General features: G+C 38.3%; 1 protein-coding gene and 1 pseudogene across 1 annotated transcript; one reads left to right on the forward strand and one right to left on the reverse strand.

Moving 5' to 3' along the window:
* Positions 1-10675: 10675 nt before the first annotated feature.
* Positions 10676-13421, reverse strand: LOC148909371 (uncharacterized; annotated as a pseudogene).
* A 7081-nt stretch (positions 13422-20502) lies between these two features.
* LOC116306690 (uncharacterized) lies at positions 20503-22610 on the forward strand. The gene is made up of 4 exons (XM_089034109.1): positions 20503-20649; positions 21058-21165; positions 22127-22370; positions 22480-22610. Exons 1-4 carry the CDS (start codon positions 20503-20505, stop codon positions 22608-22610), a joined length of 630 nt encoding a protein of 209 aa, XP_088890235.1.
* Positions 22611-22862: the final 252 nt, after the last annotated feature.

The following is a 22862-nucleotide window of genomic DNA, read 5'->3' on the forward strand; positions in this document are numbered from 1 at the left end:
CCGTTACTCTTGTAGGCTGTCGATTAACAACCGAGTAGTCGAACTGTTGAAGAACACTTTGAAGTCTTCTACCCTTACTTGAGGAAACTTCTCCTGAGTTCGTGGTGAAGTCAGCATTTAAATCATCGATTATCATAACATATCTGTGCTTTAACCATACTTTCTCCAGCATGATATCAAAACGATGAAAGAATGCACAATCTGATGGTGGTCTATAAATCGTACCTAGTACAAAAGTAGTCGAGTTCAACATGATCTTAAGCCAAATTCCTTCAATGTCACTTGATTCGAGTGATTTTAGACGAGAAAAACAAACATGGTTGGCTACGTATACCAACCAACCTCCACCGATCGAACCAGTATTTCTGTCCCTCCGTACAATCTTATACTGATCAATTTGAAGCTGCTTGTTTGAAATTTTTCCGTGAAGGTATGTTTCAGTAATTGCTAATATGTCGAAAGAGCATAATTTCAGCAGAAGTTTGACCGCGGCGATCTTGTTTCGTAAACAGCGAATGTTGATTTGTGCTATTTTAAAGTTGTTTGAATCACCATCCAGAGACCTAGCAAACTCTTCAAGGTAGTCAGGACCAGGATTAACTTCAATATCGCCAATAATAATTATTCTTGCAATGTTGAAGCTTGAATCAGAGCTCGAATAATATGGGATCCGAGCAGATAGATTCTTTCGGCTTGAATGAATGTACACTTTCAAATTCGGTGCAAATTCCGCTGAAATGTTCATAGAATCGATATTGGAACAATCTTGAGGAATGAAATGGTGTAACAAATCTATACGCATTTCTAGATTTCGTCAATTATTCCTTTTTTAACCGATGCATATGGACAAGAAACTGGAATATGGATATACACAAATACTCGGCTCTTAATTGTTGCATGCGATGCGCGAGGTAGCATGAATAAAAAAGGGCTAACAGTTTATTTGTACGTTCCATTAGAACCTCATCTCGTAGGATCTACATTTCTAGGAATAGATTATATTTCTCCATTTAATGGATATGAAAGTGAACATGAATTCTGGTATTTAAAAAAAGGACGCGCTACCTTATCTATTTCTACTCGCTATATATGAGTTAATTCATATATATGAGTGAATTCAAATTTATTACTACTACACTATTTCTACTCGCTATATATGAGTTAATTCAATTTTTTTTTTTTACTCTTTCCGTGGACGAGATGTGGAAACGGGCTTAAATCATTGTAATAGATGCATGTTGCCTTTACGAATCAAACACATAAATAACATTTCTACATGTCATCACTGCGCTAGTGACACCGCTATCGAACGATGTGAATGTGGCTGTGCCATTTATCGAAGCTGCACTGTAAAAACAGATTGGTTGAAAGAATCATTTAAAATTATTTACCTCTATTCATCACAGATAACCAATTTTTTTTGGTTAAATTGACCACCAGCTATTGTTTAAAATATATTGGTAACTGTGACCAATTCTTTTTGGTTGTATGCACCATTACAATTTGGGCAGATTATGATTATTATTATAAATATAACAAATTTGGAATTTTTTTGCGCTAATGTATCCTATAAATTTCTAAGGTTTACAGCGCAAAACTTGCCACTATTCCCACCAGAGCAAGAGTTTTTACACTTTTTCAAAGGAGCCAAATGTAAATGTTTTTCGACACTTGCAAAGATCGATCATCTTTATCGAAGAATTTGTCATATCTCATTAGCTTGTTTTTTGACTTGCTAAGTAGCCAGGTATGATTATTGGAAGAAAAAAAACAAACAAACAAACACCAAGATAGTTAGCATCTAGAGTGCGCTTTAGAATTACTCGCCATAGTATAACTGACTTAAGATTCGTAATTTCATTCATTCAAGAGGTTCGAAAGCTTGGATAATAAATTTCACATTAAGGTAGAAGAAACTCCTTGATTTATGAGATTATAGGATTGGCATATTGTCAATTCCTTTTGGGCACAGTTCATTTCTGTTGTCACTTTTATTGTTGCAGAAAACAAATAATTATTGTTGCTTTTACCTTTTTCATCTGCTGGATCACAATCTTCCAGGGAAAACAGTAATGAACGTATTTGCTGCTTTTTTTCGCTTTTCAGAGCGGACAAAATCGCAGGCTTCTTCATATGCCATGTTTCTTTCGTGTCCTTGACAATGTTTGGATTTCCAAGGATTCTTCCCAGCTCTGCTTTCAGCTAGAATTTTCAAAATGTATACTTAATTAGTTGCATTACGAATAATTAAACGATAAGAATAATTTAACACTAAAGCAATGGTATATGTGACAGAAAAATTTATTTGCTACTGTCAGCTATATGAAGATGAAAATTAAAAAAAACAAATGTCACTATCCAGGCATTGCATGGAAATAGTGTGCAGGGGTAATATCATAGAGCTAATTGAATTCATATACCTAATTTCCCTTTGCATCCTGAAAAGTAGGATAATCCCCCAGTATCTTCCATAGGCGTACATCTCCTTTGAGAATGAGTGACCTCCTTAGTGGGAATATCTTTTCCATTAGAGTCTTGATGTTCTAGGCATCTCTAGGAGAGGTGTTCCATAATTTCAAGAGTTTCAGCCTTTAACTCTCTAATGTGTCCTTAGTTTCACCTTGGATAATAGGCAGCTCTGAAGATGATCCGTTCTTTTTTCCTTTTCGCCCTGGCTTGCCTTTAGACACATCTACTCCTTCATCTTTTAGCTTTTTCTTTTCATTTCTCATTGCCAGCCTTTTAAGATTCCATATCCGTTCATTGATCTTTTCTGCCCACATTTGCTAGAATGTTAATTACAAGAATATGAATAATGATTCATCAGACAACTAAAAACATTTTATGAATCTCATTGGATATGTGTATATTTTATATATACACCCGTTCAGAAAAATTCTGCGTTTTCAATATATATACTTATATATATATACCTTTTGTATTTCCATCAAACGTTTTTGACAGGCAGTGCTTAAATGAAGACAAAGAAACACAATAGACATGGATTTGCCTTGTTCAGTGAGGTGAAAAATAGAAAGTTGTCAGCCTCCTATGTTTGTTTACTGAGTGAATAAAATGCATGACCATCAAAATCATTTTACTATTTGTTGCAATCTTTGTAGACCGCTCAGTGTATTCATAGAAGGTCCCTCTATTGACAAAGTCTCCAACTTGACAATTTAACTGATCTTGCGTCCTCTCATTCCCAGCATGCGGGTGCTATTCCACCAAACTAAATGCAAAAGCTGTCTTGGGGTTTTTATGCCAACCGCTCCGCTCTCCCACAACTTTTCGATTTGTGTGACATCCAAGGGATGAGCTGCATTCGGTCTGTTGCCTTTGCTTTGAGCTTTCAGGTCTTTTTTCTTTGATGCTAGCTTTTTCTTGAGATCTTCATCCTCGCCTATGTCAAACTTTTCTCCTGTTTTTCTTTCTAGAAAATATCGCCTCAAACCATTCCTGTAGGTTTGTAGTGTAGATGGTTCGTATTCCTGCCCAACTCGGTCTTTTCTGGTGTCTCTTATCTCTAAGAAAAAATGCTTTAAGAGGTAGCTGGCTGTGGTTTTGTTTACATCTGACAAGTTTACATCCTTATTGTACCGTTCACGATACCATGCTTCAAAGCGGCGAATGGCCACTTCAGTCCCTTTTTTGGTATTTGCAGCAGTTATGTTTGCTTCAAATTCTTCAATTTCATCATCCTCAAGAACAACAATGCTAGATTTTCGCTTTTTGTCGCCCATTAATTCTTCGTTGACAGAAACAGAGGCAGCTGAGTTACGAGATGTGACATTTGATGACTTTGATATGGTATTTAAAGGCTTTGAACCGGAAGGAGTAGTAATTTGAGATGAAATTTGAAAATTTGGAAGCTCCAAGTCGTCCTCAGGCCAAGTTGCTTTCAAAAACATATACGTTTTACATCTCTTTCAAGTTTTCTTGCTACGTTTTTGAAAGTACAAAAAATTTTCTGTTCAAAACGACTGCATGGCAAGTGCTTGCGTGATCGATTATTGTCATAGAAACAGGAATTTTCACGTTGAGAGAATTTATTGTTTCATCATGAAAACTGAACATTTTCATGCAAAAAAAACCCCAAAAAATTACAGGAATCGCGATACAAAATAATTACGATTTTGAGTCCGTCGCTACGCGACTCCGCCACATTACGGAATATATTTTCTCCCAACTAGCCGTCAATATTTTGTGGTATTGCCGTCTCAAAATCGTAATTAGTCTATAATATTGTACTAATTAGTGCGATTCAAACAATAGAAAACAAATGAATTTGTACAAATTTGTGCAATCTTGTTTTAATCATTAAAGTTTCACGGTTTTACTGTTTGCACTCTATTGTTACGCCCTAAATAGTTAGAAATTGCTTCACGGATTTATTGCATGTACTCTATGATAAGCATGCTCAACCAACTGAATAAGCTTCTTGTTTTTGGCTTCTGAAAAAAAACTATTTTGTTGTAGCTGAAAAAGTAGCATTGCAAAAGAGACCGGGAATAATACGGGTTTACAAACAAAATGTTTCTGTCTATCGACCAGAGAAACTAGTTTTCCTGGACGAATTATTTTTTGTAAGTTAGCAATTAATTTTTTCCATCTCTGTTGATAAATATTTTTTCCATTTTTCTTCTGTCTTATTGTTTTTTTCATATGACAATTCTATTTGTTTGTTATGTAGTTAATCAAAATAGGTAGATACTCTCTACCTCTAAGATATTCTTTTTATCCATTTATTTTTTTATATATTCATTCATTCATCCATCCATTCATCCATTCATTCATCCATGCATGCATTCATTCATTCATCTAGCATTTATTATTATTTATTATTATTAGGATAGAAACATAACACGTAACTATGGCAATAGCGCAATACGATTTCCCTCTCAAGGGAGATGTGTTCCTAACTGGGGCTCATATATTATTTCTGACACCTTATAGTCCTGAGTTAAATCCAATTAAAGGGGTATTTAGCATTGCTAAGAGCTGCATTCGTGAAAACGAAGGACTTTATATGATAGCGCCGTTACGAGACATGAAAAATCTTATTCTAACAGCATTTCTAAACGTTTCAGCAAACGATGTTAAAATTTGTACCAACACTGTGGATACTAAATTAACGTAGTTTTTATCTTTTATTTCTTGAGCTCAGTACTCAGTACTAAATGTATCCACTAGAACATTGAAATCCAAATAATTAAAAATTAGACGGTGCGAGCTCGAGAACTATATATATACAGATAGTAATACAAACACATTAGTCTAAGTTGAAAACTTTTTTTTTCATACAAAATCAAACCTTTTGTTTCTCTTTTGCACATTTTAAAATATAACGATTGCCAGTACGATTAATTTCGTCAGTAATCTCGTAAATGTTATTGGGCGATTGCACTACCATAAAGAATCAATGTCTAAATAGTCAAATGAAGGCAAAACAATGAATGAGGCCCGTTTCAAACGTCGATCTTCCCATGAGCCGAACCGTATTACATGAAAAAAGATCTCATCATCCAATGTTTTTACTGCGTTCAGCTAATGGAAAGCTCGACGGGCTTTAGGGTCTACAATGTGGGCTTTTTCACGGGTGAAGTGCCATCACTCTATAACACGTTGTCTTGATTATCATGAAATGTAATTAGGAATAGCAAAGAACAATGAAAAGAGTTAAACAACTCCTGTAAAAGATGTTTTACAATGATTATTTAGGCAAACACGGGTGGCGCTGCGCGGTGAGAACGCGCGGTTCTTACCAATGCGACCCTGAGTTCGAGCCCCGGGCTCGGTGTCGTTTGTGAGTAGAGTTTGTTGGTTCTCTCCTGTGCTTCGAGGGTTTTTCTCCGGGTTCTCCGGTTTTCCAATTCGATCCTGGAACGAGGGCCACAGGTTTGTTAGCCACTGGCTATTAAGTGCTACCCTCGTAAAAATAAGGCTGATTTTTTAGTTATACTTTCATTTTATACTATTACATTATAGTCTGAATGAAACTGAAAATCTATGTGAGTTTTTGAAGTTGTTATAGCATTGCTGCTTTTTGACAGGAAAATTCTTCTTTTGTTAAAATACCATCTTTTCGTAAATCATTTAGGGTCTTTAACTGGTCAAGAAGCTCTTTCCTTGCCTGAAAATTGGAGAAGGATAATCATGATAAAATCAGAAAGTCAACAAACGCTTGAACTAAAATCTCATAAATAACAATGCTATTAGGATCTACTAACAGTCTCTTAGCGCACAAACACTAGACTGATGAGTGGTTTTCATAAACCCGTGAAATACATTTTAGCGTATTTAAAATATAGTATTATTACATATACCCTCAAATTATTTTGTTTTCTATTGCGATAATCTGACTATCGCACTCTAATTAGTACACTTTGTTTCTCGGGTTAATGAAAACAACTCTAATTCCTATTTCTTAGTATTTCATTACTTCGTTGAAGTGACTCTTTAAATTGAAATTGTTTTTTTCATAAGTTACCTGTGTTATGTTATGCTTTATTGGGTATTAGTGTTGGATCCTATACTGGTGATTACACACGGCCATATACTACAAGATCAGTTCTGAAATCAAACTAGGTAATTCTATATAGGGTGTGACGTAATGTCACGCCATGAACAGTAACATAATATAACATCTCCCCTTTAAAGGTTTCAAAGTCATGCAAAATAATATGTCCAAATACTGAATGTTTGTGTATTTAAATGTTTGAGCTATTTGCTCACAAAGTCCTTCATCCATGCTGGGGGCTTCGCCGCTCGACGTGGCCGTACTGGCGTGGCGTCGGGGACTCCAATGTCAGGTGTTTCTTGTGCGCGTGGTGTTCCTGGTAACTCTGGCTTGCTCGGTGTCACTGGTAACTCTGGCACTGCTGGAAGTGTCGTCGTCTTTGGCGTCTCTGGTAACTGTGCTGGTTCTTTGGTCTTCTTTATTTGTTCCCTGTTCCTGCGGTACTCTGCTCCATCTTCCGTTTCCACCGTGTAAGACCGTTGATCCAGCCTGGCTTTGACCATGGCTTTTTTCCATACCTTGCCACCAGCTATAAGTGGTTTCATCCTGACTACATCACCTTCTTCGAGAGGCTCTAGCTCCTTTGTTGACCTGTTGTAGTATTGGGCCTGCCTCTCTTGCCGCCTAATCATTGATGTGACTTCCTTCTCAGGGACTGTGGTGCGGGGTTTTAACATCTCCTGCGTGGTTTGAAGCAGCGTCTTTGTGCGTCTGCTCATGAGCCGTTGAGCTGGGCTTGATTCCATGCCTTGCGTCGGCGTGTTTCTGTGGTCAAGGATGGCTAAGAACGTGTCAGTGCCTGCTTTGGTCGTCTTTTCTATGAGTCTCTTGGCTGTTTTGACCGCCGACTCTGCTTTTCCATTTGCTCGGCTATTGTATGGACTTGTGGGGGTGTGTTCAAACTCATACGAGTTCGCAAATTGTCTGAACTCCCTTGAAGCAAATTGAGGGCCGTTATCTGTGACGACCTGGTCAGGTATCCCATACCTAGCGAAATGACCTTTGAGCTTTGTGATGATTGTCTTGGACTTCATGTCGCTTGGTAGACTGTCAACTTCCCAGAAATTGCTAAAATAGTCTACTCTTATCAAGTACTCCCGACCTTTGATCTCAAACAGGTCAAGCCCTACTTTCTCCCAGGGTCGTGTGGCCACCTCATGGGACATCAGCGGTTCCCTCTGCTGGCTTGTTTCGAACATTCTGCATGTCTTGCACGATTCAATCATCTGCTTGATTTCCGCTGAGAACCCCGGCCAGTAGACGCATTCTCTTGCCCTGCGAAGGCATGCCTCAATTCCCATAGGTGATGCGTGAAGTTTTGTCTTTATCATTTGACGGAGCTTTACTGGGATGACAACACGCTGTCCTCGGAATATGAGGCCGTCTTGAACTGTGAACTCATCGCGCGTATTGAAGAAAGGACGTACCTCGATAGGCAAACCCTCCTTGTTGTCCGGCCACCCTTGCATGATGACCGTTTTCAGCTTCTGTAATGCAGGATCTTCTTGCGTTTCCTTCCTGATTTCTGCTAATCTGTCTTCCGCCATTGGCAGATAGCTGGCCATATTGACGTGCTCGAACTCTCGGTCTTCCAGCCTGCCTTCGGTACTGAGGGGTGCTCTTGACAGCATGTCAGCTATGTACATGTTTTTTCCTCGCTCGTATATCAAGGTGACGGTGTACTTCTGTAGGCGCATCATCATCCCTTGGAGCCGCCTTGGGGCTGCTGCTAGTGGTTTTTTCCAGATAGATTCCAGTGGCTTATGGTCACTGTAAACGATTACTGGTCGACCAAAGGTGTACTGGTTGAACTTCTCGAGGGAAAATACTATTGCTAGCATTTCCTTTTCTATCTGGGCGTACCTCTGCTCTGTGGTCGTGAGGGCTCTGCTCGCGTACGCTATTGGTCTTCCGTTCTGCAAGAGTGCTGCTCCCAGTCCCTTTTGGCTTGCGTCGCATTGTATGCTTAAGGGTAGTGTGGGGTCGTAGTAACCTAGTATGGGTGCTTGAGACACTAGCTCTTTTACTTGAGTGAATGCGTCTTCCTGCTCCTTGCCCCACTGCCACTCGGCTTCTTTCCGCGTTAGCCGTCGTATGGGCTCCATGACGTCAGCCAGCTGTGGCAAGAATCTGGAAAGGTAATTCACGAACCCATTAAGACGTTGTATTCCTTCGACGTCGGTGGGGGGCTTCATCTCTTTGATGGCTTTGGCTTTCCCTGGGTCTACTTTGAGTCCCTCGCTGGTGAAGGTGTGTCCCATGAACGAAACCTCTTTTCGTCGGAGCTTGAGTTTTTCTGGATTTAGTGCAATGCCTTTATCTCTACATCTCTGTAGTAGGGCTCTCAGGTTTTTGTCGTGGTTTTCATTGGCTTCCTTTTCATCTTTGCCCACTCCGTATATTAGGATGTCATCTACGATGTCGAGGATGCCGCTCAGGCCCTCTAGTGCTTGGTTTACGCGTTTCTGGAATATCTCTGAGGATGCTGATAATCCAAATGGGAGCCTCAGCCAACGGTACCGGCCAAAAGGTGTGGAGAATGTTGTTAGTTGGCTTGATTCATCGTCTAGTACGCAATGCCAGTATCCCGACCTTAAATCTGCTGTTGAGAATACTCTGGCACGTGACAGTTCCGGCAGGACATCATCCAAGACAGGGAGCTGATAGGTCTCGCGCTGAAGCACGTTGTTCAACGGTCGCGGATCGATGCATACCCTCAGTGCCCCTGACTTCTTTGTCGCTAGAGCAAGGGCGCTTACCCAAGGGGTTGGCTCTTCCACTGGGGCTAGGACTCCTAGGTTCACATACTTGTCTAGTTCATCTCTCAGCTTCTCTTTAAGTGTTGCCGGTACTCTGCGGGTGGGGGTTATGACAGGGGTGGCGTCATCTTTGGTTGTTAGATGGACTAAACCAGGTAGAGTTCCCAATTTGCGGTTGAAAACGTCGCTGTACTCTTTAACGATGGCTTCTGCAGTGTTCACCTGACTGATCTTTTGATTGTCTCTGATAGGAGCCGCTGTTGTATTGAAATGCTCGTGATTTACTGTGATGATCTTCATCTGCTGGATCGCTCTAGCCCCGAGAAGAGGGGTAAATCCCTCGTCAACCACAATGAACTCAACTGAATACCTTTTCCGATTCTTGGGGTTTCGTAGAGAAGCTCGCGTTATCCCTATAGGTCGAACTTGGGTACCATTCCACATCTTCAACGTTTTGTTGGTGGGGCGAATTTCTTGACTGCGCACGTATTTTCTGGGCAAAATGTTTACCGATGCTCCACAGTCTATTTGGAACTGTATTTTTTCTCCGTCAATCAGCATCTCTGCGTATATCTCCTTGGCGTACATCGGTTCTGAAATCTGAGCTACGAGTTCTTCTTCCATGTAGATGCTTGTGACGAATTCTTCGTCTTCAGAATCGGTTTGATCTTGCACACTGTTTGTGTTTTGTTTCTGTCGGCATACGATAGCAAAGTGGTTCTTGATCCCACAGTTCTGGCACTGCTTGCTCCATGCTGGACAGCATTCTCTCGATCTTTCGTGTTGTTTTCCGCAATATATACATGCTCTCTTTGAATTTTTTGATCTGGCATTCCAATCATTCCTTTGTTTCCGCTCGTATGTGTGCTTCTGACTATGTTTGGCAGATTGTACACGTTTTACTTCTTCGCTATGGCCCGATGCAATGGCTTTCATTCGAGTGTTTGCCGTCTCTGAGCTGCGGCAGATATCGATGCATTTTTCTAGTGTAAGCTGGCGCTCCTGGAGTAGTTTTTGTCTAGTTTTCTTGCACCAAATGCCAAAGACGATTCTATCTCTGATAAGCGAGTCATGCAACGCACCGAAATTACATGTTTTTGCCATGTTTTTTAGATCGATGACATACGCATCTATGCTCTCTGCTTCTCCTTGGTTTCTGCTGTTGAATCTAAACCGCTCGAACGTTTCGTTGACTTGCCCTATTGCGTATTGTTGGAACTGTTCTAGTATCTTATCGAGTTTCGTTTTGTCGTCCGCGTCTTGAAATGAGAAACCGTTGTATATTTTTATCGCGTCCTGGCCAATGCAATGTAGAAAAAGGGCTACTCTATACGCTTCTGGCTGCTTATCGAGGGACGTGATGATCGAATAATTTTGCCATACCTGGAGAAAGTGTTTCCAGTTTTCGGCCAAGTTTCCTTCGAAACTTAGCGGTGTTGGCGGCTGGATGTTGGCTGGTTGCATGACCACGGTGGCTTGTGTACTGGTGCTGCTTGAAGTAGAAATTTCTTTGTTCATTGTGAGGATTGGTTCGGATATTTACTCCCTGGCTGCCACCATGTTATGTTATGCTTTATTGGGTACTAGTGTTGGATCCTATACTGGTGATTACACACGGCCATATACTACAAGATCAGTTCTAAAATCAAACTAAGTAATTCTATATAGGGTGTGACGTAATGTCACGCCATGAACAGTAACATAATATAACAACCTGAAGTGTAGATGTTATTGGCAAAGTTGACTGAGAGCTACTTGTCACACTGCTTGATGATGCAGACGTTGCTTTTGTTAATGCATTTACTGCATTTACGATTGTCTCCTCCAGCTTATTTCCCACTCTGGGCCACCATACACCTGAAACACCAGCAACATCGTCCAACTGATCTGTTGATAAGTTAATTCCCATACTACGTCCCCCATATTGTTCAGGAAAAGAGAAAATGTGATCAGGGATTCCTGTGGGAAGATCTAGATTTTTTTGTTCACGAATTTTGTGTGTATTCCACTACTGGATAAAGACATCACATTCGCGTTGAACAATCGGTATGTAGACATAAGCAAGTATTTCTCTATTCAACCGATTGTGAGGATCAAACTCTAATAATAATAATAATAAAAAAACTTTATTTAAAGAGGGGACACACAACAGTTACAATAAAACACATCGTACTGAAAACCCAGTGGCCCTCTGAAAATTAAAACTATAAAAAACTAAGAAATACTAAAAAATACATAATCGAAAAAAATGGAAATGAATCAACAAAATTTAACAACAAACTAAACGTGAATAAAAAATAAATAAAATTAAGGAATCTCTAATAAAAAATAAAAAAAATTTAAAAAAAAATCTAATAAAATGTTAAACTTTCTTTCTGATATCCTAAGTACTTAACGTACAAACCCTTTTTGAGGCCCTTAATTGATTGTGATTGCTTAATGTCATTGTTCATACTGTTCCATAATTTAATGGCTCTAACAGTAAAAGTTCTACCACCCTCGGTCTGTCGATGAAAGAGGGGGCACCTAAAATTATATTTCTTAAAACGAGTATTTCTATTATGTATATCAGCGTTCGTAAGAAGGTTTTCATTCATATATTCAGGGGTCTGTCCATTAATTCTCTTATACATAAGTGCTCCGGTAGTAATAAGTGTTTCTTGATAAAATGGTATCCAATCGAGAGAATTGAACAAGTCTATCGATCTAGAGTTCATATCTGCTTCTGTGATAATCCTTGCAGCCCTCTTTTGAAGACGGAATAGTCTATTAAGACTATCTGAAGAGCATGATGACCAGACAGGAGAAGCGTAACTTAGAGTTGGTTTTATAATAGTACTGTAGTAGATTTCCCTTTGTGAACGCTTCAGATACGGACTAATCCTTCGCAGAACACCAATACGCTTAGATACCTTAGATGATAGCTCCTCGACATGTGCTTTGTAAGTTAAGTCATCGTCTAAGACCACACCAAGAAGTTTATGCTTTTCAACTTGTTCTATATTTGATCCATTGATTGTTAAGTTGAATTGGGATTTTTCACTGTTCATGCGTTTCCGTAGGCGTTTACCAGCGACAAGCATGGCCTTTGTCTTGCAATCATTGACAAATAACTTATTTATCCTAGACCACTGACTGATAGAACTCAAGTCCTCATTCACCTTGCTAGATAACACAGGGCTATTTACCTTTGAACTTAATGATAAAGTAGCATCGTCTGCGTAGATTGATACTTTCGAGTTTGGAATGTAAAGTGGCATGTCATTGATAAAGATCAGGAACAAAATTGGTCCCAAAATGGAACCTTGTGGGACACCATGCTGTATCTCTAGAAGAGAGGATGTTGTAGAGTTCACTTTAACATATTGTTGTCGGCCAGATAAATATGAGGTAAACCACTGAAATGCCAAATCCTCAAATTGGTACATTTGCAGTTTTCTAAGAAGAATACCATGATTAATGGAATCAAAAGCCTTTTTAAAATCGATGAATAACAAGCCGGTGACTTTGTCAATGTCCATAATATACTCTATCCCTCTTAAAAGAGTCATTAGCTGCTCTTTAAAGAATTTTTCCAATCGTTCGTGGAGATCTCTCCACCATCTCTCAACTCAATCTTGTTGCTGGTTGAAGGGCCATATATAATGGAATCTGTTGGCTCTTCCAAAATATCAAACTGGTTGATAAGATAAACATGTATGGTAGCCATTTTCCCCGTTTCAGTCCCTTTATCAATTCTCAAATTTCTTGGAAGAATTCCCGCATTGTATAGATATTTTAGGTACATTTTCCCTATTAATACAGGGTCTGAGTTTGAGTAGCACACGAACAAATACCGTATTTTGCGGGAGAAAGTATCATTGCAGCCATAAACGCCGAGGGGAAATGTATTATTCTGATATTCGCACGGTTTATCATGCCCATCTAAAGATATCACCCATAATGGCCCTTCTGATGTGAAATGTCCCTTCGGCTTTTTCTTTTTTCTTTGTAAATTTCTGGCTTCCATCCCCTCTGTATCCAACTCGGATATCACATTGTAAACAAGATATCGTGGGACCTTAATGTCGTGTTCTGTCCTCAGTTTCTGGTTCATTGCTCTGTAGCCTAAGAGTTTGCCAGGTCCCTGTAATTCCTTTTCAACAGCCTGTGATACTGTAGCAATAGAAGTATCATAATCTACATAGTAAATATTGAAATGGCGTAGTCTTTGTTCAAGTGTTGCTAAACTCCAATTGTAGTTCGGATAATCACGCTTTACGAAGTCAAAAACTTCAGATCTCTTCATGTTTTGGCTAACATACTTTTTTAAATCACTTTCAAGCTGCTGATTACTTTTCCAGTCGTTTGAAAAAGCCATATTTTGAAAACATTTTTAATATTTTAAATCACAGCCGCCATTACTGTGTTGTGTGATGCATCATGGGTATCTCTCTTAGAACCCAGTCTTTTCCGAGTGATAACACTGGTCCGTTCAAACGGACCATCGTTATCTTTTTTTTTTTTTTCATTCGGCTTTTCGTAATTTATTTTCTTTCTTTCTGTTTTTTCTTTTTTTTCTTTTCTTTTTCTTTTGTAATGGCCCAGCATTGTCAATTTTTTTTTTTGCTTTCAGTGAAAATTATTTTAGTTTATGAAATGATCTTGTTTTCAGTATTAAATTTAAAATGAAATCAAAAATGGCATTTAGATTACAAATAAAAATAAACTTAGCAAATAAAGTACATGTAGATTTTGTTTTACACTAAAATCCGACGTGAAAATGTAAGTAAAAACAGAATATGCTAAGAAAATATGCATGATAATGATGGGCCACCATACAGGATTAAACACCAAGTGTTTTGTTGGTGTCATGGTCTTTAATTTGAATTTAATTGTGTTAATAAATCCATAATTAATGAACTTTCATTTGGTCTTACAGAACATTTAAGGTTTATTCTATTGCAATTAATTAATCAATACAATTATGATGAATTATTGTCTTCACTCGCTACTTGCTTTACATTTTTCTTCAACCGATGTTACATTCATAAAGTTTCATTGGTGCAGTACACATTTGGCTGCATTTAGTCTCTCTAGCTCATTTATCTTGGCCTTGTCAAAGGTAGTATAAGCCGTTGGTCTAAGTGTTCAATTAGTGTTCTTGGATTATTGAATTGGTCTTGAAATCTTCTTGTTTGTAGTGTACTTTTCATCGTAGCATATTCTTCATATTATGCATCATCTTGGCCTCTTCTCTAGTTCTGTGCGTAGTTATTAAAGTCAAAGCAAGCAAATCGAATTGAATTTCTCCACGGACTTTTCTTCTTGTTCTTATGCTCTCCATTCAACAGCCATAACGTAATACTTCACGGATGAAATGGTTTTGTCTCTCATGTTGTGATTATGACAACATCGCCGGCTTTAGTATATTGTTGTGCAGGCACGATGTACTAAGTATTTTCCCTCGTATATTGACTATCTTCATTCTAGCGAGAGTAAATCTTTAAAGTAGTGTTTTGAGTAGGTTGTGCTTTCGACTACAAAAATTAGCGGACTATTGTAACGAACTTTAGAAAGCGCGCATTTAGATTTTGAAATCTAGAAGGATTGGATTTCTTAGCCAATCATATAAGCAGAATAGTGAAGTCATGCACTGTGCTCGTGATCAAAGTAAATAAAATTGAAATCCGATTAGCCACAACAATGCGCGCGAACTTCGATAATTCCCGCCAAGCATGTATCTTGTTTGGATTAGAAGCCGTTCCAAATCTTCGCGTTATTCAAAGACATTGAATGGACATTGAAAAGTTTTATTTGTGGTACAGCGATCTTATGGCGTTCCAATCCCGCCAAAATTCCATGTTGACATGAAACATTCAACTTCATGCATCAACATTCAAGTTTTCCAAACAACTTTCAAAGCCTCGTCCTTCAACATCACTGTTTCAAATCAAATTCAGTCATCTTGAAAGTTGAGTATCATTGTGCGTACCACGACCGCCAAAAAGTGTCGAGTGTCAGTATGAAGTAACAATCCACAGGTAACCCGGCTGTACAGCTAAAATTATTCCATGGGGGTAGTAGTTGTGTAAATTTTATTCGAATTTGTAATTCAAAATGGCGCAGCTTTCGCTGCCAAGTGTAATTGATGCTATCAATGAGCTCCAGGATGTAGTGGATTTATTGAGATTAAGAGTCGACTACATTAATAGAATGCTAGTCTCACTTGATGTACCCGATAATATTGTGTACACAATGAGTTCATTGTATGATCAGCTTAGTTTTCTAGTAATGCAAAACACATGTACAGATGGAGTCTCTTTAGTTAGAGGTCGTGGGAGACCCAAGTTTGATATATCACAGGAACAACTGTCTTTTCTATTAGATCAAGCGTTTAGTGTTCCAGAAATAAGTCGTATCTTAGGAGTAGGGAAGCGAACTGTGGAGAGAAGGCTTTCAACTTTTGGTTTGACTGTTACTGGTAAGTGTACTATTTACTATAGTCTTATACACTCGATAATTTGCAGAAACGTTGTAAAGATGTGCAAATTAGGGTAATTCCTATACTTGATAACCATTTTTTAATGAATTTAAAATTTCATAACTATATTTCCAAGTGTTTTTACAATATTACAGAATTCCAAGAGATCTAACAATCAAGGGATTTTGAGTCATATGGTTGCACCCTAAGAAGGTAATATTTAAGAACAGCACCCCAGATGACCTGTCAGCCAATAACGGGCATTTGTCGACCGTTGGTCGGCTGTTTCACATTTGTCTGTCGGCCGTTAGTCAGCCGTTTCAAGGCACGCCATCAGTCGGTGGTTTGTCGGTCACATAACAGTAGGCTGTCAGCTGCATAACAGTAGACTGAGGATGAGATGTCGGTGAGTTAAAGTGCTTATGAAGCGAAAAAATTGCCCCTAATATTTATTGCTAATATGAAAGAGCCGTTTAAAGCAGTCAAAATGACGTCTACAGTTTTTTTAAATATTTATTTTTGTTGCAAAGATATTTAAAGTTTTCCAAATATGCAAATTAAGGACATGGTCATCTGGGGCGCTGTTTTTGCGTATTACCCCCTAAGAATAGGTCCAAACTGGAACAATATACAAAAGTAAATGGATAAGATATTATCCCCTGTACATGTACCCATGTTTATAGGCGAGGTTACAAGAGGCGAATTTGCAACGACGATTTTTCGCGCAACGCTACTGCGCGAAAAGTTAGTGCCATGAAGCACGCGAGACTGAATGATTCTTAGCATAATTTCGCGAGTGTTTGATTTGAGGCAGAAAACCTTGCAACTTAAAATGACGAATATTTCTTAGCGTTCAGCGAGAAATCGTCAATGGGCTTCCTGAACTCAAGAGAAAGAGAATCCTCTTGACCCATACTTGAGGGCAATGTCAACGTTCTTTTCAAATTCTTCGTAGCCACTGTACTTTGATGGTAGAGTCAAACTATGGGAACAGGTCTCTGCTACTGGAAGGTCAATACTGCTATCAAACTTAACAAGCAATTTACTTGCCACAGAGGAGAGTGGGAGGATGTTCACTCCTGTCCAAAAGCAGCAAAGATCAACCAGGTCAGCCACTTCTGTAAAACAAGATTAGAAAGTTATGTAAGGAAACTTTGAATAAAATTATAAATTCACATAAGGTATCGTATATCATCTTGACTTCAACAAATCCAACATTGCACCTCTAAAGATTTGAAGTGGGCATGTATCCTTGCTTCAGTGCCGACATTTTGCAACTTGCTCCGCAATGATTTGGTTTCCACACACCATTTGCGATATAGCACATAAAACGAGCAGAAATTACTCACTACTCTAGTTTTAAATGTGTGACACGATTCAAGTCACATGCTGAAACATTTATGAAGTATTGTGCAACCAAAAAAGAGAAACATGAGTGTACATCCCCAATGTTTATGTGTTACCGTAAATATCATGATTCTCCCTACAACGGCTGCATGAAAAAGAAATTACTTTACGCATTTGCTTTAGCGAGCCTTTTGTCCAACACAATATTATCTCTGATGGAATAAGATAATTTCATAACGAAAAAATAACTTCATACCTTCCTTTCTTTGGTCGATAATGTCAATGTAACAAAGGAAAAATCCTGCTGTTTGAGCATTTTCGCTGGATCGTTCTTTTTCTTCGAAAGTTATCAATTCTTTTATGTCTTTACCACTAAACCTTCGGTTCTCTTCTCTCGGGAAGATAAGTTTGGCGATGGAGGGCCACTTAGCCATATAAGTGACAAGCTTCACCTCTTCCATTCCTAACAAAAAGTTTCTATGTTAGATGTTACTTATTGCTTTTGTACTTGCTATTGATTTTTTTCAGTAATTTATCCCGCCTCTTCCCATCCCCCCTTCCTACCAACTATCTCGCCTCCTGAGATTTGCTGGTTTCTCATGACAAGTTCATTCATGCACTTACATTGAAATATCTCTTGCATATTTCTCCAAAAGAAAGTCTAAGTTTAATCACTGAATAAAATCTCTGTCAGCAAGGGACTTGTCAGAAATTAGCAGGGGGAGGGTTAAAAATGGGGAAGGGTCATAACTTTTTGAGCCCTTAAAAATGGAGGGTCATGAAAAAACAGACCGTCAAAAGGGGAAATTTTTTTCATTCACGCTGATGGAGGGTCACATCATTTTCAACACCTAATTAAAAGTCTCCACCCCCCTCCCCCTGCTAATTGTTTACAAGTTCCTAAGGCTTCACTTTTTGTAACCTGCTCTTTGAATGAGCTTGTAAAGCACCTCCTTTGTTAGGTTATGTTTTGGTTTGCAGGGGCGTTGGGGAGGTGCGTTGGGTGCGGGATCACCCCCCTTTTGGACGACGGTGAATGCTTTTCTCAAATATAAAAGTTTTTCATGAATCGTTTTTGGGTCGGGAAGCTGTGGTTGTATTTGTGGCGGGAAAACTAGCACACCACGCGCGCCTGCTACTTTAATCGTTTTGGGGCCGGGAAGCCTGTGGTGGAGGCGAAATTCACACGCGCGCCCGCTCGCCCTGACACCGCGCGTGCTTTGTAAGTTATGTAAATAGCTTAATCTAAATAAAGCGCTCGTTGCATGCTGGAAAATATGGGAATACTTCGAATGCTCCTTTAACGGTCTTTAATCGGCAGTACGTGATCGGATTCCCATAGCTGACTACAGACCATTTTGGCTACCATCAAAAACCGCACCCCCTCTTTAAAAAAGCTGTATTCGTCCCTGGTTTGATTGCTTGGAAGATCCCATGAACAAACTTTTACCGGAATGACTATGAGCTAATGACAAGACGCTGAGGAATTGATAAGAATGCATTTCTTACCTTTTGCAATATCCTCGATTTCAAGTCTTCGCTTATGGATGATATGGTACAACAACAGACCCTGGATCATGAACTTCGTGTCACCGAATTCCAAACCTGCCTCGAACAAGTAAGGTTCCAGATTTGCTTTCAAGGCCTCCGGTATTTTCTCCTCGCTTTCCAAACCATCAAGCTAAAAGGAAGTAGAAGTAATGAATACATCAGTTATCAGTTTTCTTTTCCTTGAGTTAACTTGCAATTAAAAAACTGCCTCAATATCTTCCCCTGTGGCATCAGGACATATTTCTTCCAGGACATTTCTTTCTGTTTGACTAGATAAAAGAGAGAGAGAAAGAGAAAATTATAATTAAAAAAATGGAGGTTTTGACATTCAGTGAAACACGTTTAATGCCTCCTACAATCGAACAATGAACACCGCATGTGCCGTATCCCAAAACTGAAATAAACATGGTAGTAGTCGTATGCTTACCTCGGAGTACTGGAGACAGTTGCCATGCCTACATTTACACTGCCGTTATCGCCATCGCAATCCAGTATTTCGATGGCTGATTTGGGTGATGTGGGTGTGTGCTCTAAGACTTTCCAATCTAAAGTTCGTTGTTTCTAAGGGGACGCAAATTCGGTATAATTATAGAGTAGCTGATAGACGAGTATTTAGTACTTTCTAAACATAGTCGGAACAGCTTGAAGGATACAATTCATGGTAAAGCGCAAAACACTTACTTTAGCAGTTTGAATTGCAACTTGATGTTCCTCCTCAATGTGGTCTCTCATGGTGACCATTGATACCTCAAGACCGCACTCAAGGCACCTAATCATTGGACTGTTATGGACCTGTTGATCATGGTAAACAGAATTTAATTTTTCGAGGCACAATATACTTCGGGTCAATCGTATTGATGGCTTATTATTGCTGTTGATTAGAAAATGGAAGTTATGTTTAGTTCAGTTTATTTGTCACAATTGTTATTCAAATGTTACAAAACATAAATTATTATATATATATATAATAATTTATAGCAGTTTGCAAAAATTCTGCAAAACTCAAATATCTCAGTATATCAATATACACTATCTTGCATATCCTCCAATTCTTTAAAAGCTTTGTTTTTCTCGTCGAAAAGTGAAACCAAATAACAAATAACCCTTAATATACACTATGTTGTAGAATTCTATCAAAAAAGAATATAAAAATTACCCATGATGCACCCGATATATTGATATATTGATATATTTGAATTTTGCAGACTTTTTGCAATTCGCTGTATGTATATATATATATATACCGGATCGCTAAAACTTTGACATTCATTGATATATATTTATACATATATGTCCCCTTTTTTCTATTGTATTTCCACAATTCTTTTGTACCGCTGGGAGGCCAGGAACACAAAGGACCATGAAATAGTCAGCAGCCTAATTGACCATATTATTTCCTTTTGTTTCTGTTTCACGGGTAAAGTCCAATCACGTTAACCCCTATCAAGATGCGAGATTAAAGAACCCGAGTTGCTGCATGCATGATTTTTTTGTTGCGTTAAATAGTTTTTTTGGTTTTGATCTTTTATCGCATGTATTGAAATGACAAAGCTGTAAGGATTAAGAGTTAAGCTACCTTTTATTTGTTCATCTTGAATCGTGTATTCCACTTGTACCGAGGATCGTTCAAGCTGAATGATTTATGTGCTTCTGCAGTTATGGTGTACAGTCAAGGTCTTCGTTGGCGCATAATGTTTGTAAAGTATGGTCACAACAGATCCCCTCAGAATATAGCGCGATATTTAAATGTCTCTCTTTCAACCGTATTCAGAATTATTCGGTAATTCCGAAGAACGGGGGATGTTTTATCTCTAAGAAATAATGGTAGGCCAGCTATATCAAGGTTATTGACAAGGGCACAAATGCTGATTCTGTGTGAGTTTGTCTTAAGAAACGGGACTGCCTATTTCAGAGAGCTATCTGATCATCTTGAAGAAACAACAGGCTCTCGATATTCAGCTCAAAGTTTGTGTAGACTGCTAAAGCGATGTGGTTATTCGCGCAAGGGGGTAAGTTTAGACGTGATATAATATAATTTCGTACATGTAACGAAGACTCCATTTTTGGTCAATGGTGATCGTCATTCGTTTTGTTGACTTTCAGCTACATTGAGAGATTTTTGTTACACAAACGTTATGATCTTTTTTTTGGTGTGTATTAAAAGCAATCGGCTGTAAATGTCGCACTCCTAGTGGGTACACTCCTTGTACTTTGCGTGTACGAGATCTTTAAATTGTTGTTCACGTACTCAATTTTAGTTTAATCAGTCCGTGAAATTAACGGAATAACCCAAATCTCTCGAAAACCGAAATGACACCTATTAAAAATTATTCGTCCATTCATTAGTCTATTATCATCTTTAAATAACAATATATATAGAAAACAACTCTGACTTATACTGAATCATTATTTCTTAGATACACCGAGTGGCACTTCAAAAGAGAATCGAACTAACAGAGGAATATCGAAGGGATACGTCGGTATTCAGACCCGAAGAGCTGATTTTTGTTGACGAGAAGTTTTGTGTAAGTATAAACATTTTTGGCTAGTAGATCGATAATTATAGCTCACGTAAGTTTAGTTTAATTTATTACTAGTTTTTAGTTTATTATTATTTCGCGCTATTTTACATGTATAATTTTCAAAATAATTTATCTAAATAAATATGACAATAACATTACAAGAAGAAAAACGAGTTAAAAAAGCATGTTTTAGTGCTTGAAAGCTAGATTGACTTGATTGATATTTTGCTTTAAAAAATGTTACTGCACATACAAGTAGAATCGTTCAAACGTTGCTTCTAAAACTGTCGCTGGGATTAAGTTGGTATTTGTATTTCTGTGCCATAATATGCAGTATAAAGTAACCATTATAAATTCAAATTTCGCATTCTGATCTGCCATTGCTGGGAGCACGCGCGTGCATTGTAAGAGCACACAACATAATCGCGCGCTTTCTATTTTGCCATTCGTGTCAAAAATAACTGCTACTCTGCTAAAACTTAAAATTTCTATCGGTTTCGCGTTAAATCTCTTGTGCTTTATAACGGAACAGCAGGCGCGCGCGTTTTCTATTTCTTCGATACTAGCACTCTTCAATATAAATTTCAACTTCAATTTAGTTTTTCCCGTTCTGTGATTGGTCGAGCGACCATTGATTATGAGACCATATTCATGACTTGAGTGGTGATTATAAGTTTGGCCAAAGTTTGCAAGTGCGAAAGTAATGCCGAAACACGTCTTTTACAATGCTATTCAAATCTAAAACTATTTGCAACAGGGTAAATATTCACTGCGCCTGAGGTGAATAATCGTTTCAACGATATGTACAAAAGGAAAGAAAAGTAAAACGATTAAAAAATATATCTTATATAATAAACTTAAGAAACTTAAGAAACATAAGATTTAAAAACATACACTAAGCAATTGTAAAAAAGACATATCCCTTTCTGATCAACTTTAATGGTCTTCATATTGCTTGAAACAGGATAGACGAATATCTCGCAATTATGGATACAGCCCGTTTGGACAAAGAGCTACAAGAAGTTACGCTAATCCACATGGTCCAAGACTAACTGTTATTGCAGCAATTTCCTATCAGGGTCTTTCTGGTCTCAAGATTTCAAAGAAGAGATTTGATGCCCGAAAATTCAGAGCTTTCATAAGAAATGACTTGGTGCCAATACTTCAACCTTATAGTGGGGTGAATTCAAATTCAGTTGTCGTCATGGGTAATAAAAGGCAAAATTAAATTGTTTTAGATTAATCATTAGGATTTCTTTTTCATTTGAATTTAATAATGATGCTCTACTTATGTATATGTTTATTTGTTTCATTTAGATAACCATGCAGCACATCATGTTCGAGAGATCAGACAAATGATCGAGAACGCTGGTGCACTTCTTTTTTATCTTCCGTCTTACAGCCCAGAACTCAACCCTATCGAGGAAGTTTTTGCCAATGTCAAGTAATGGTTACGTGAAAATGACCAAATGCTGATGATTACAGATGATCCGTCGTATTTAGTCGTCAGGGCGTTTCTAGAAATAGACCGAGAGGCAGTAAAAGCTATGTACCGACATGGCGGATATTAGTCAAAAATACTTATTATACACTGTAAAGTATAGACACTTTCAACTGTTTCCCAATTTCAGACCACGTGATATTCCCCAGAGAATCATTTAAACCTGACGGTACCTTTGAGAAGACACATTACTGTTGAT

Source organism: Actinia tenebrosa, unplaced genomic scaffold, assembly GCF_029948245.1.
Source record: "Actinia tenebrosa isolate PJP-AT-01 unplaced genomic scaffold, QUT_ActTen_1.0 PGA_scaffold2__45_contigs__length_23673736, whole genome shotgun sequence".
NCBI lineage: Eukaryota > Metazoa > Cnidaria > Anthozoa > Actiniaria > Actiniidae > Actinia > Actinia tenebrosa.

Coding starts and splice junctions, on each gene's coding strand:
- LOC116306690 (XM_089034109.1), top strand. CDS start 20,503: ATGCTGATTCTGTGTGAGTTTGTCTTAAGAAACGGGACTGCCTATTTC. Junction 20,650..21,057: donor GTGGTTATTCGCGCAAGGGG/GTAAGTTTAGAC, acceptor ATTATTTCTTAG/ATACACCGAGTGGCACTTCA. Junction 21,166..22,126: donor TTGTTGACGAGAAGTTTTGT/GTAAGTATAAAC, acceptor TGCTTGAAACAG/GATAGACGAATATCTCGCAA.